Here is a 14,030-nt window from a genome sequence, read left to right as displayed (position 1 = left end):
TACACTGTGATGTTTGCACGATGACGAAATCACCTAACAAATTTCTTTGAACGTATCTCCCTCCTTTAGCGACTCAGGACTGTATTATTATCCTCATGAAAGATAGAAAAACAGAGGTTTTGAGAGGCAAGATTACATAGCCAGCCAATGTGGAACAAAGCAGGGGCTCAAATTCAAATGGAGGTTCGTCTAATGACCCATGCCCTAGGCCCAGAGAGAGGAAGGGACTAGGCTCAGGACACACATGAAGGGGCTGGGGAGCCAGGATTTCCAATGGATGAGCTCAAGAGCAGTAATCTGGTGTGGGGGGTGGCGGGGCGGAGCTTTAATTTTGCTTGGCTCTTTATAACAACACACCCATTACCGACGTCAGAGACCCAGGAGTGGCTGATGGAGGTTACTGAAGCACCACTGAGCCCTCTACAGTTCCACCTGCACTCTCTCCCACTCCAGGGCTGCGGGGAGGACCTGGAGCTTCCTGACACTGGGGAATAGGGCTAAGGAAGAGCTGAGTCAACTCCACAAGGTCTGCAGGGCTGGCAGTGCTAAAGACTCAAGACCAGGCCACGCCCCAGTTCCCCTCCAGTCTCCACCCCTGTAGCTTCCGCTGAAAGTCCTTGTAGAAAAATTCCAGCCTTGCCCTGCGGAGTAGCCCCAGGACAGGATTTTTCCAGCTGGGTGGGAGAAGTAGGGTGTGTCCTGGCAGCAGCCGCCCGCCCCCGCCCCCCGCCCCTCCCGCCAAAGCCCTTAGTGGGGTCCCGCCTGGTCGCCATCCCCGGGGCCTCTGGCTGGCCTTGGCTCCTTGGGGAGGGGCGGGTCGGCCAGCGGACTCGGGCTCGGGACGTTCTGGCAAACAGGAAATGAGACAAAGGCAGCCGCTTATCGGACCCCCACATTCCTTTCAGGTGATGGCTGCGCAGCCAGGGGACTCTGGCTGGCCCCCAAAGGCTGCTCTCCAGGGAGGAGGACTTCCCAGCCTCGCCTCCCCTCAGTGACTCTGGAGGGGCGAGGAAGATCCCTGCCGTGGGGAGACTCCTCCCCAGGCACAGCATCCCCGGGAAGGCAAGGGGCTCCCTACTGACATCTACACCTAGAGGGATGTGCTGGGGACCAGGTCTTGGAAGAAAGTGGAGGGGAAAAAATAGGTCATATTCACTCAACCATTCCATAAACTGTAATGCCACCTTATGCCAGGGTACTGTGGGTACTAGGACCCACTAATGAACCAGACCCAATCCCTGCCCTCAGTGAACTTCCAGTGTAACAGAGGAGGTAGGTAGACACCCTGGGTGAAAGGGCAGGGTGTGGGTGAGTTCAGGGAGGGGGTTTCTAGGCCACAGTGGGTGGAGTCAGGGTGGTTTAGGGAAACATCAGTTGCCCTCCACAGGTACTGTCTGAATGAAGGAACCCTGGAGTTGGCTTTGAAATAGGAGTGGAACAGGGACAAGTGGTGGGCAGAATGGAAGGTATCTAGACTGGGGGGATAGCATGTGCAAATGCCCGGTGGTCTGCATGTATACTGGACATGTGAGGAGCAGTGAGGCCCCTGGAATTGCCTGAGCACAGGGTGAATAAGCTGATGAGGATGCTGGTCAGGTGGATCCTGTTGGCCTTGAAAGCCAGGCTGAGGCCTAGGCTTATTTTGCTGGCACTGGGAACCTGAAAAGGTTGGGTAGGAAGAGAGTTTGGACAGGCAGGCCCTGCTTAGCCTAGGGGCAGGGGAAGGAGAGGGGGCCCCTCGCCTGGGTAGCTTGGAGAGGCTGATCTGCAGAGACAGAGGCTCAGCTTCTGTTGGGCCGTGCCCCCCCTTGCCTGCTGGGCACCGGCGCCAGTTCTGCTGATTGGTGGGTTGCCCTCCCACCTCCAGCAGCGCTGACTCAGCGTCTGAAAGGTGGTTCCCACGGGCACATGTCTCCCTGGGGGCCAAAGGTCATGCCCTCCATGCTCCACCTCCAAATGGATCCATGCCTAGGGCTACTGACAACTAGGGCTGAATGGAGACTAAGATGTCTAGACCACCCACCTCTGCCAACCAGCAAGGCCTCAGGCCACCCTTTAGGCTAACCTATGCCACCCCAACTCTGGCCTGGCTTTCTACTCTCAGAAGTTACAAGTTACTAGAGTTATCAATATTTCGTTTTTTTATTTTAAAACAGTGAAAAGAAAAATAAATATCTTTGGAGAATAGGAGTACAAGGTGGACTGGGGTCGTGGGGCTGGAGACTTGGGGGTGTCCTGGCTTTGGTGGTTTTGCGTGGGGGTGCCGGGGGCCTGGGATCTGCAGGTTGGCTCCTCCCAGGCCAGGTTCTGTCCGGTCCCCGCTGAGAGGTCTGGGGGCTCCACCAGCCTCGCCTGCCCGCAGCTCCCAGGCTGGGCGCTGTGTCAGCGGAACCGTGGGGATTAGGTCCCTGGCGCCCGCCTGTGCCCCGGGCACCATCGGGTGGGTGGGCAGGCGGAGCAGGGGAAGGCGCCCCACAGGGGGCTCTTCCGCTGGCTGCTCTGGCGTGGTGCCCGCGGCCTCAGTGGTGACCCATATCCTCCATGCCCACGCGGCCCCAGACGCCCAGCACGAAACTCTCGATGTCGCATTCATTGGTGCCGCGCACGATGCGGAAGTGGCCCCTCTCGCCCCAGGCTGGACCCCACGAGTTGGCCGCAGTCTGGGAATGAGGAGTGTCAACGAGCAGGATAATGGGAGAGGAACCAGGAGGAGCATTGGGCGGGGGGAAGGGGATGGGGCTGGGCCGGGACTCACCCAGTATTTGAGCGTCCTTCCATCAGGCAGAGTCTCCTCTCCCCACCTGCAGGCCAGAGCCAAGAGGGGCAAGGGTGCTCATTCTGCCTGCCTTCAGGAGCTCCACTCCCAGGCCCTTCCTGTCCAGGCCCCTGTTGTCTTTGGCAACTTGGGTAAACTCTTAGGACTTGGGCAGGTCTCTGTCCCTGTCTGTACCTCCCCGTGTCCACATCTCTAAGTCTGTGTCCCTGTGCCCGGCGTGGGGGAAGGCAAAGAAGGAATAACTAGAGGGGTATGCAGAAAAGGGGAGAACCTGGGCCTCCGTCCCGCCAGGGGTCCACATCCCGTGTACCAGTTCTCTGGGAGCTCACACTTCTGCCTGCCCACCCTACCCTCCTCACTTGGGGAGCCAGGGAAGGGTGGGTGCCAGAGACCAGAAGGAAGAAGCTCAGAGAATGTGGGTACCTTAGAGGCCCCAAACTTCCATGGCAAAGTACATTTCATTGGTTGGACAATTGAAATAAGTGACCCTAACATCTCCTGTTATCTCAAGTGGGGAAACCGAGGGCCAGGGAAGTGAGTCAGGCAGAGCTGGGAACAGGTGCTTAGATGTGGAGAGGATGAGCAACTCTTGAATCCTTGTCTATATTTCACTGGAGTTATTTTATCCCAGTGTCTAAGGAAGAAACAGTTCCTAGAAAACTTTAAAAAGCCCCCAACTCTTGGTGTGACCGGAGCAAGTCCCTCCTCTTTTTGACTCTGTTTCCTCCTCTTTGAAATGGGGCTTTGCAGAGAAATAGTCAGGATTCGAGGCAGGCTCAGAACCCTCAGTGCAAGCTCGGCTGCCCCCGCCTTACCTACCGCCCCCCGGCAAGCCCCTCACCCTGTGATCTTGACTGAATGGGTCCCATGCCGGCGGTATCGCTCTGGCCTCCCAAGGCTCACTGGTGTGTGACTGTAGATGCCGCCCTGGTACAGGAAGAAGTCCTCGTGCACCTCCATGAGGGCTGTGAGCAGAGGTCAAAGGAGGGCCGGCTCAGACTGTTAGCCCAGGCACCGAAGCCCGAGTCTGGAGATGCATGCCCAGACCCCAGGGCCTCTCATACCAAGGCTCTAAGTGCCCTCTCCAGTGGTGCTGCCCGTGGGGACGGGACATTACTGGTCCCCACTCCTGGCCCCAGTGGACTTGCTGCTCGTTGTCGTATAAACCACTTGTGCCTCCATGCCCAGTCTTAAGCAGGCACAAGCTTCTGGAACCAGGGGCAGGATGAGGGCCATTTACCTTGGACAGGGCCATTCTCCATCAGCTCTTTCATGATCTCCTTCTCCTGGAGGGTGGAAGGTGGGGAGGAGGGCATACATCAGGGGTGAGGTTCCAGCCCTTGGCCAGCCTTCCAGCTCTCTTCCTCTGCCCCTTCACCCACGTACAGACTTACATTGGAGCCAAGGCGGTAGGCAGGAGTGACCTGGTAGATGTCATTGGCATGAACATGGTGATTGGGGCAGCGGGCAATGGCCTGGCGTTTGCCCCGACCCATGGCCCGGCTGTGCATCATACAGCGGGGCTCGGGGCCGGCTTCATTCCGCTCCTGGCCGGAGAACGGGTAGCAGTGATCAGACACAACCCTGGAAAAGCAGCAGGAAGGAGCAAGCGCAGAGTGAGTGTGGCCCGGGCCCTTCCTGCAGGGGGCTTTCCTAAGGCCTCCACAACATGCCCTCTTCCCTGCCCACACCCCGCAGCTGCTCACCCTCGACGTCGCAGGAACCACCAGGCACCATCGAGGCGCCCACCACGGCAGCCCTGCTGGTTGTGCTTGTCACAAGACAACAGGTTCTGGGGTGACAGGACAGGTGTCATGTGCCCCAGAGAATGGATTGAGACTCGATCAGATGCCACAGCTGGTGGGAGGAGGCAGAAGGGCCATCAGAGGGCTCAGGCCTTGGCTTTCCCTTCCCATCATGCCAGCTCCTGCCCTTGGACTTACCTGCTGTGGAGAAGGCCCAGGAGCCTGCACAATTGCCCTGGTCGAGAGGCTCATGGATTAGGTTGGGCCACTTCTCAGAGGCCTCAAAGGCTGTGGGCAGCCTCTCCCCTGGGACCAGCACTGTCTGCAAGACAAAAGTCACTTGGTCTGCCTCCTGCCTCTGCCTGGCCTACCTCTCAGGGCCCTGTTGGCCTTGCAGGGCCACCAGGAGTCCAGGGCCTTCTGCGGTTTGTTCCTTCTTCCTTCTGCGGAAGGATCCCAGCGACCTTCATGCTGACTGGAGTGGAAGACCCAAGCATCATTTAGTGCCTCCCTAGTGTCAGGTGGGGGATGACTAGTCTTGTTTTACAGATGAGGCAACTGAGGCAGGAACGGGTAAGTAGCCAGGCCAGAGTCACCCCGCTTTCCATCCTCAACCCCTGCTTCATTCCTCCTCTGCACCATCGAGTCTGCCACATCCTCCTTCCCACCAGGACCTTGGGCTTCGGGCCCCAAAGGGCAGGGGAGGGAAGAAGCAGTCAGGTCCCGTGACCTAGCAGGCTGCCAAAGCAAACAGCAGGAGGCAGAAAATAGCAGAGGCCCTGGGGAGCAGGGCAGGGGCAGGGTCTGGTCACCCCAGCCTTGGGCTGAATTCCCCCTGCAGGGAGGGCCACTCTGGCTAGCCCCTGCCTGTTCCCTGCCTGCCACCGAGAAACAGAGCCTCCGGCATGTGCTCCAGCCCTGTCCTGCTGAAGTGCCCCTTCCTCACCCTTTCACTGTTCTGTGTCTGGTTCCCATTTCTCCCTCAAAAGGGTCCCAAAGATGGGAAAGGAGAAGCCCCCTCCTCCCTCGGGGTTCCGCTCAATTGCCATTTGTTTCTGAGAATTGCTGCTCTCTGGCCAGAGCTGGAGGAGTGTCTGTCCTTCCCTTCCTAAGGTGACCTCCTGGCCCCTTGGGATCTAACCCAGCCATACTGGGACCAACAGCATTTTTTCCCAGGCTGGGGAGGCCAGGAAGGGGTTCATGCTGGAACCACAACACTCAGAATCTTAGCACCAGTTCTCGAAGGCCCAGAGAAGGGAAGTGACTTGTCCAGGGACACACAGCCTATTATAGAAGGATAGGCTCAGGCCTTTGGAGGAATAGGGCACAGGGCAAGGATGGACTTACATGAATCTCATTCATGTTGGTGACAGAGGAAGATGGGCGGATGGTGCCCAGACGGTAGCGAATGCCCTCATCCAGGGTCATGCCCCAGAAGGCACTGTGGTTCCCAGCCCGCCACCTGAAAGAGAAAGGATGGCAGTGACAGATCTGCCAAGTCTGGGGTCTTGGAGGTGTGTGCATGTGGGCAGGAAAGATGAATACCGGCTAAGCGTGCACACAAATAAGATCTGAGTGTGTCTGTGCCAGGCAAGTCATGCATCTCAGGCAGAATGTATGTGTGTTGTGTGTGCACGTGCATGTGTGCCCACTGCGGGCATTTCCAGGGCCTCTCACCCATAGTTGCCCTGGTTGATGGCGCTGATCATGTCTTGGTCCACCAGGCATGGCTCCTGATCACATTCCCACTGTCCTTTCTCCTGGCAGGTGCTGGGAGAATAGGAGGAAAGGAAGAGGTGAGGGGGTGCTAGGCACCCTCTGAAGGTCAACATGGGCCTGAGATTTTATACCAGCATTCGTGGGAAGACCCTTAGATGATCCCATCCAGCCTGGTGGCTTTAAATGTCAACGTCAAGTTCATGAGTCTCAAGTTTATGTCTGCCTGCATCTCTCCCTAAACTCCAGATTCAAGAATCTTGCTGCTACTCAACATCAACACTGGGGTGTCTAACAACAGTTCAGACTTAACACATCTCAAATGAAATTCCTGGTCTCCTCTACTCCCATGCTTGCCCCTAGCACAGTCCTCAGAAAACAGCCACTCCATCTTTCCTGGAGCTCAGGCCAAAAGCCTGGGAGTCACCCTTGACTTTCTTGCATTTACCGATCCAATTAATTGGCAAATCCTGTTGGCTCTACCTTAAAAACACACTCAGAATCCAAACCACGTCTCATTCTTTCCTACAGCTCCCGTGGTCCAATCACCTTTCACCTGGATTATGCTGTAGCCTCCTCGCTGTTCTCCCTGCTGCTGCCCTGCGTCTCCCTCCTTCAGTATATTTTTAACACAGCTGCCAGTGATCTTGTTAAACCCACGTCATATCACATTGTTCCTCTGCCTCAAACCCTCCACTGGCTTCACATCACAGAATAAGAGCCAAAGTCCTTATAGTGCCAGCAAAGCCCTGCATGATTTGTCCTCCTGTCCCCTTTCTGACCCCCTCCTTCTAGTTCTGGTTCCTGAGGCTCCAGCGAGGCTGACCCCCAACTATTCACACCAGCCATACTCCTGCCCCAGAGCCTTCGAGCTGCTCTTCCTCCAATAACCTCATCTTTCACTCACTTCTAAGTTTTTATTCAAATGTCACCTTCTCAGGAGGCCTGCCCTGGCCACCTGTTCAATATTCTCTACTCTTTCTATCCACTTCTCTGTTTTATTTTCCTCCTTAGCATGTTATCACTATCTGACATACTCCAGATTTAGTTATTTATATTGTTTAGAATTGTTTCCTTATAGACTCTAGGGTCTTTGAGAGCAAGTATTGTTTGGTATCTTTAGTGCCTAGAAAACAAAACCTAGCACATAGTAGGCACCCAATAAACACTTGTCGAATGAATGAGTGAATGAATGAGGCAGTATAGTGAAGTTGACTAAGAGCATGGATTCTGAAATTCAAAGCCTGGGTTCCAGTCCTAGCTGACTAGACATGTGACCTCAGATACATTATTTCAACTCTTGTCTGTAAAATAAAGACAATAACACTACTACCTTCTAGGGATGCAATGGCAGGCTTGCAAAACATTTAGCACAAGGCAGGGCCCACCTTAAATGCTCCAGAATTGTTATCGACCATTATTGTTCCCATTACAGTCACCCTGCCCCCACCTCCTTGGAGTTTCAGACTCAGATCCAACTGGCCTCCTGACAGCTCCTCTGGGTGTGTAAAAGTCATCTCAAACTTAAAATGGCCAAAGCGCCTTTCCCCAAACCAGCTGTTCTCCTAACATCCTCAACTCAGATAATGGCACCTTATCCACAGGTTTTCAAGCCAGAACTCTGTGCGGTCTGTGGTGTCTCGGCCCCACCCCGCACCCCCATGCCTCCTCAATCAGCAGGTCCGGAATGTCACATCAAGAAAGACTCCTAGTCCACCTCACCTGCCTCTCACCCTTCCACTGCTACCGCCAACTCAGATCCTTCATCACCCCTCACCTGGACCGTGGCAATGGCTTCCTAACCAGGCTCCCTGCCTCTTTACGATTCCCCCACAAACCCCTTTCTGAAGCCAGAGAGATCTTTGAAGAATGTAAATCAGATTGCGTGATCTCTAAGTGGCTTCCCACGACACTTAGAACAAAATACAAAATCCTCGCCACAGCTCATGAGACCCTTGGGAGGTGACCTGCATCTCAGGGGCCTTTTCTCCCCATTTCACAGCTCCAGGCAGTGAGCTCGGTCCCCGCTCTGGCCTTCCCACAAGCTATTCCCCTCTGTTCCCTCCTCCTGGCCCTGGGCCACTTGTCCTCTCATCTTCCTGGCATCAGCATAAATGTCCCTTTCTGAGTGGCCTTCCCTCGCCCCCACCCCATTATTCTCTCTTTCCCCCTATCGCAGCTGGGAGAGGTTGTAAGGGTATGTTTATTTGTGTGTGTGGTTCTTCACCATTAGATTGGAAGCTCTAGTGCAAGAACAAGGACTGTCATGCATTCTGGCTGTACTTAGTAGGTCTTCAATAAATAAGTGTCGCCTGAAGCATTGAATTCTATGAATTCTTCGATGCTTTTACAAGCTCATAACTCTGCTATTACAAGATGCTAAATTACCTCCTTCCAAGTCCGCTGGAGGCTCCCGCCTCCAATGCTGCCTTTTAAGGAGCCTCAAGGGGAACCAAGACCCAGTAAGGCTGGGCTCTCCAGCCCCAGGAGTGGGCGGAGGCAGTGTTAGAGCAGTGTTAGAGAGGACCAGAGGAGACTGCAGAGAAGGGAGAGTCTCCTTCTCCTTCCCTCCCGCCTCAGACTCCCTCCAAGCATCTCTCAAGGGTTCATAAAGCCTGGAAAGCTCAGACACTGCCCAACACCCTTCCTCAGGTGCCAAGCACAGAGAACACAGCCACCCAACGCTGGCCTGAAGTGGGGCAGGGTGGAGGACAGTTGGGCTGGCCACTTCCTCCTCTGCCCCCAGGGCTGCCCAAGCAAGTCTAGACTGGGCTGGTGACAGCATTCCAGAGGGGGCCTGGGCCACTAGGTCCCAGGGACAGGAATGAGAGAAAGTGTTAACCCCTTGCTGTCCAGAGGCGTCTTTTTAGGACTGGCAGAATCATGCAGGCATGCTCCATCTTTCTGAATGCACGCCCTCAGTTCACACACACACACACACACACACACACACACACACACCTCAGTCATGTTACACATACACACACATTCTCACCCAGCACATTTTCACTATGACCTAGCACCCTTTCACCAGTGGAGTAATGGAAACAGAAGGCGTGTAATGTATTCCCAGTTTCTCCTCCTGGGGCCTCCTGTCCCTGGTAAAGAAGGAGGTGGAGGGTGGGTGTGAGCCTTCAAGTCAGTCCCTGGCTATGGCATTCAAAGCTTCCTACCCAATCCTTCTCAACTTTCCATCTCAGGCCTCACATTAAAGTAGGGGGCACACCTGACCCCTTCGTCCTCCTGCCCAGAGTAGTGGGGAGGGGTGGGGAAGGATAGGGGCTACATTCCAGGGAAGGCCCTGCTACAGGCTGGCTGGCCTCCAGCTCAGTCATCCCTGACCCTCATCCGGTCCAGGGCAGCGGATGCTGCAGTCAGAGGTTTCCTTCCTGGCACCCCCTTCTTGGACTATCCCATGACATGGGGAAAGTTCGGGAGGGGCTTGGGCCCAACCCAAGCCAGGAGAAGTCAGGAATGACTGCCACCTCAGGGTCGCACCTAGAGTCAGGTATCCGTGGTTGATCATTCCTGGAGAATGTTGTTAGAATGCTTACAGAAGTCGACATGATTACTGTAAATATACCCATGTTACGTATGAGAAAACTGAGGCTCAGAGAAGGGAAAGGACTTGTCCAGCAAGTGAGTGACAGGGATAGGATTTTAACCAAGTCTGTAGGCCACAGAGTTTACAAGGCCTTACTCTCCCCCCTCCCCACCCCGCCACAAACCCCAAACACTCACCAACGGTTACAATTGTCCCAGTAGGTTCCCAAGACTGGATAGATGCGATCCCCACGCATACATCCTGGTGAGAGAGAAGAGAAGAGAAGTGGAACCAAGACAAGAGACTATAGACTAAGATGGCCAAGGATCCAGATCAGGTATCCAGAAACATGCGCGTACACACGTCCCAGCCCTTACTGAAGCTAAAGTCAGACTACAGCTTAAGACAGCGCCTGCAGGGCCACACACCCACTGCTGCATGGGAAATTCAATGACTCCAATTTGGATCCCTCTTGCTTCACCTGCACGCCAGCCACAACACTCCTTTGATCCTTTGCATTTAAATGAGTTGGGGCATGGTGATGGGGGATGGGCAGGACATGGGGAATCTGAGGCCCAGAGAAGGCAAGTGACTCCACTAAAATAACACAGCACTTTAGGATGACAACCCAGGTATGCAGTCTTGCACCCGCAGCCCCATGGAATTGTGGGAAGGAATTCAAGCGTTCTCCTGTCAGACACGGGCAAGTGCATGGGAAAGGAAGGTGGCGAGGGCTGGAGGCGGGAACAGATTTGACCCATCTCCCAGGTGTGATCAGCCATCTCAGGGATGGAGAATCTTGAGCAAAGACAGAAGAATGGCTAAGATGACCCTGATCAACTCCTGTGTGCTTTATCAGCCTGAGGGTGAGTCAGCAGGCGGAGCCAGCACCTTCCATGTCCCGGATATGTAAACAGGACTGGGAGAAAGGGCAAGAAGCTGCTTCTCTTGGGCCAACTTAAAATCCCACTAACCAAGGATCTTCTCTCTTTCGGTCTTGGAGAGATTCAAGTTGGACCAGAGCGAGGACTCCCCAGAATCAGAGAGTGGAGCAGGGTCTCTTTCCCAGATCTGCAAAGCCTCCCCTGGAAATGTCAGTGCATCAGCCTTGCTCCCGAGCCTTGCTGAGTTTGGGGCTGACAAGTAACCCACCCCTGGCCATCTGGTGCCCACCTTGGACGGGGGGAAAAGGGGGTGGCACGCCGAGGCAGAAGTCCCAGAAGTCAGGACAGCAGTCGGAGACGGTGCGGTTGCAGAAGAGGTCACAGTAACAGGTAGCACCCAGGTAGGGCAGGGCGCAGTCATCGATGCGGCCGCGGCAGCATAGGTCCTGCTCCTGGCAGTACCGGCCACCTGCATCCCGGATGCCCCGCAGGTGCAGAGCCGGTGCTAGCTCCCGGCGCCCACGACCTCGCTGGGCACCCAGGGCCAGCTCACCAGCCAGCAGCAGCAACAGCAGCAGTGCCTGTGGACATCGCCACATGGTGCCTCCTGGGCCCAGGGAGGGCAGAGGTCAGGAGTCAGAAGTGGTGGGCAGCAGAGACTACCTGACACCCCAGGGACTGATTTCCCAGCTTCCTGGGGCTGTGAGTCCAAGGGTTTAGTGGGGTCAGAGATCCTGATTCCTGCATTCCCAGGCAGGACATGGGCAGAAGAGCCACAGTTTATGTGTCCTGGCTTATAGGGGGAAGGAGACTGAGCAAGAGAGGAAGCCCCTCCTTGACCTGCCTGGGTACCTGCCAGGATGTGGCATTCTTGGTGCCCCCCCCCAACTCAATACCAGTAGTTCAAACCCGAGATCTCTCCTGTCCTGAGTCTCTCTGCCCCTCACCTCAGTCTCCGTCCCCGACACGGGTCCCCCTCTCTTCCGTTCCTCTCTATGTCTCTCTGACCCCTCCACTCCCCCTCTCTGCCATCTGTCATGTCCCTCTGTCCGCCTCCTCTTCCTCTCTGTTCCTTCTGTCTGCACCCTCTCCCTTCTGAGCAGAGGACCGTCCCTACCTGATGAGGGGTGTGGGCTGGGCCCAGGCTGCCCTATGCGCCGCCTCCGGACTCCTGCGACCGCTGGACACTCAAAGTCAAGTGAGGAGCGCGGGGCGGGATCGCTTTTTGTACCGCCCTGCGGGCCGGGCGCCTCCCTTGCCGCGCGGCGGGAGGGAGTGGCCCGGGCTCGTGCGCACCTGGGATAGCCGGGTAACTCAGGCGCCAGGACCTGCGAGGGGCACGGTGAGCACGTGACTGTGCTCGCTTGATCTTGGTGGAAGCGGTTCCCTTAGGGGGCGGAACTCCAAACGAAACAGAAAGGACAGTGGTCTGATACCGGTAAGGACTTCCCAACGAGCTTCGCCGTGGGGCTAAGGGGCCCGGGTGGAGAAGGGGAGATAAAGGTCAGTGGAGCTCAGAGCTTCGGACCTAAGTTTGAGAAACGATGGGGAGGGTGAGTCCCCTCCTGAACCCTCAGTAATAAAAACAGCCATGTACACCTCTCTTCACAGTGCCCACCAGGCTTGGGGCCACCCTAAGCCTCCTCTTTTCTCAGGAATGATTGGAATCCTGATGGAGATGGTTTAGGACCCTGCAGATGCCTTGAGTGGCTCATCCTCCTCAGGGTTTGAGGTTGGTGTGGTGCGGGGGCCTGCACCCCCTTTTTGTGTCTGCCAGGGCATTTTGCCAGGCACTGCCCTCTTTATCAACCACAAGGGCGTCCTGCTTGGCACCTGTTCTCTTTCAGGGCCCAAGAGCAAGAGCTCTGCCAGCTGGTGCCCCCTGCAAAGCCCCCCCTTCTTGCCCCAGGCATAAACCCTTCCTTTGCCTGGGCTGGCCTGGGCCCCAAACAATGGGGCTTCTGTCCTGTCAGGCTTGCTGTCACCTTTTACCTCCAGGTTGCGCAATCCCCTCTCTTCCAACAGATTGAGTTCAGGTCAGAAGACTCTGCAGCAAGAAGGATGAAAGAGACCACCTGGACAGATCCTCCTCATCCCTAAGCCTGAGCCTCAAAGCCACCCTGGGTGGAGAAGGAGGACATCAAGCATGGGGATTCCTTTTGCCCTCTCTCTGACCTCCCCGTAGACCTCCCCCAGCTAAGGGCATCCTCAGCTGGCCAACTCCTGGGGGAGGGGAAGGACCAGGACAAACAGGCATCTGTGACTGGGTTACCCCCTGCCGGGGGTCTAGATAGTATGAGTTGCCAAGGGGATCCTACCCTAGTGGGAGGAGGGGGTGGAGGATGGGGAAATAATTTCCCGGGTCCCCAGCACTGGCACCAACACACTCAGGAGCTGGCCCATCTGCTTTCTGCAGGGACCTGGGACAAAGCCTAGATGGGAAACTGAGGCTCAGAAGATCAGCCATGTCTGGGGTCACATGGCCAGAATGGAGGCTCTCTACCTGCCACCTCTCCACTCCTTTCCCTCCAGTCACCTTTAGTCACCCACTACAGGTCTCAACACCCTCCTGGTCGGGAAGTCCCTTTCCATATGTAACCTCCATCCATCTTACTGCAGGGCGGGTCCTTCAGGATTGGTAAATGTTAGTTATATCCTCGGGGTAGGAGATGGAGGCTGCCTTCAAAAGAGCTGAATCAGTTTCACTTGGGTTCTGGGGCTGGGGGCTGGTCCAGAGGCATTGGGCTTGTTCTTTGCTTCAAATTCCCCCTGTATGCCACCTGTGTGAGTCTGTGTTGTGTGTATGTTTATGTGTGCATGTGTATATCTCGTAGCTGTGTTTCTGGGGTGTTTTTGCTTGCATGTGTCTATCTGAGTCTGTCTCTCTGTTACCTGTCTCTGCTATGTGCCTGTGTTTCTGTCTGGATGTTGCTTTTGTGTTGGGTCTGTCTGCCAGTGTCTTATTTGCTTGTACTTGTGTGCTTATTGGCTGGTGTGTCTGTGTCTGCCTATTTACTAGGTGCCTGTGTATCTGCGGAGGTATCTGTGTCTGTTGGGGGGTTTTGGTTATCTGCCTGTCCTTGCCTGTCTGTCTGTCAGTGCCTAAGAGACAGAAGCACAGAGCAGTGGAGGATGGCAGAGCCAAGAGCGTGGCTGGGGGTGGGAGGGTCCCTTCTCCTCACTAAGCTTGGCACTGAGCCCACACAGTGGAATCTCATGACTTGCTGGGTTTCTTGGCCAAAGACGAGAGGAAAAGGGCAGGGCTCTGGGAGGGGGGCTGGAATCCCACTTTCTTTTTCCATGACCCCTTCCTTCCTGGTGACTCATTCTTTGTCTTATTCTTATCCAAGGGCCTAGGGTAGAGC

At 55.5% G+C, this 14,030-nt stretch overlaps 1 protein-coding gene across 3 annotated transcripts; it reads right to left on the bottom strand.

The window, feature by feature from the left end:
* Window positions 1–2,118: 2,118 nt before the first annotated feature.
* Window positions 2,119–11,922, bottom strand: TINAGL1 (tubulointerstitial nephritis antigen like 1). Of its 3 annotated transcripts, XM_039836859.1 has the most exons (12): window positions 11,783–11,916; window positions 10,955–11,272; window positions 9,979–10,042; window positions 6,199–6,291; window positions 5,869–5,983; window positions 4,720–4,843; window positions 4,483–4,633; window positions 4,171–4,360; window positions 4,017–4,062; window positions 3,618–3,741; window positions 2,756–2,801; window positions 2,159–2,660 (listed from the first exon to the last, which is right to left on the bottom strand). In XM_039836859.1, the coding sequence occupies exons 2-12, from the start codon at window positions 11,262–11,264 to the stop codon at window positions 2,520–2,522; spliced, it is 1,404 nt and encodes a 467-aa protein (XP_039692793.1). In that variant the 5' UTR covers window positions 11,265–11,272; window positions 11,783–11,916; the 3' UTR covers window positions 2,159–2,519. The 3 variants fall into 3 exon arrangements, with proteins under 3 accessions (XP_039692794.1, XP_039692793.1, XP_039692795.1); XM_039836860.1 differs by lacking the exon at window positions 11,783–11,916 and having other exon boundaries at window positions 2,119–2,660; window positions 10,955–11,264; XM_039836861.1 differs by lacking the exon at window positions 10,955–11,272 and having other exon boundaries at window positions 11,783–11,922.
* Window positions 11,923–14,030: the final 2,108 nt, after the last annotated feature.

Source organism: Pteropus medius, unplaced genomic scaffold, assembly GCF_902729225.1.
Source record: "Pteropus medius unplaced genomic scaffold, Ma_sr-lr_union100, whole genome shotgun sequence".
Taxonomy (NCBI): Eukaryota; Metazoa; Chordata; class Mammalia; order Chiroptera; family Pteropodidae; genus Pteropus; species Pteropus medius.
The sequence above is the reverse complement of the archived record's forward strand: the minus strand, read 5'-3'. Positions and strand labels throughout refer to the sequence as shown.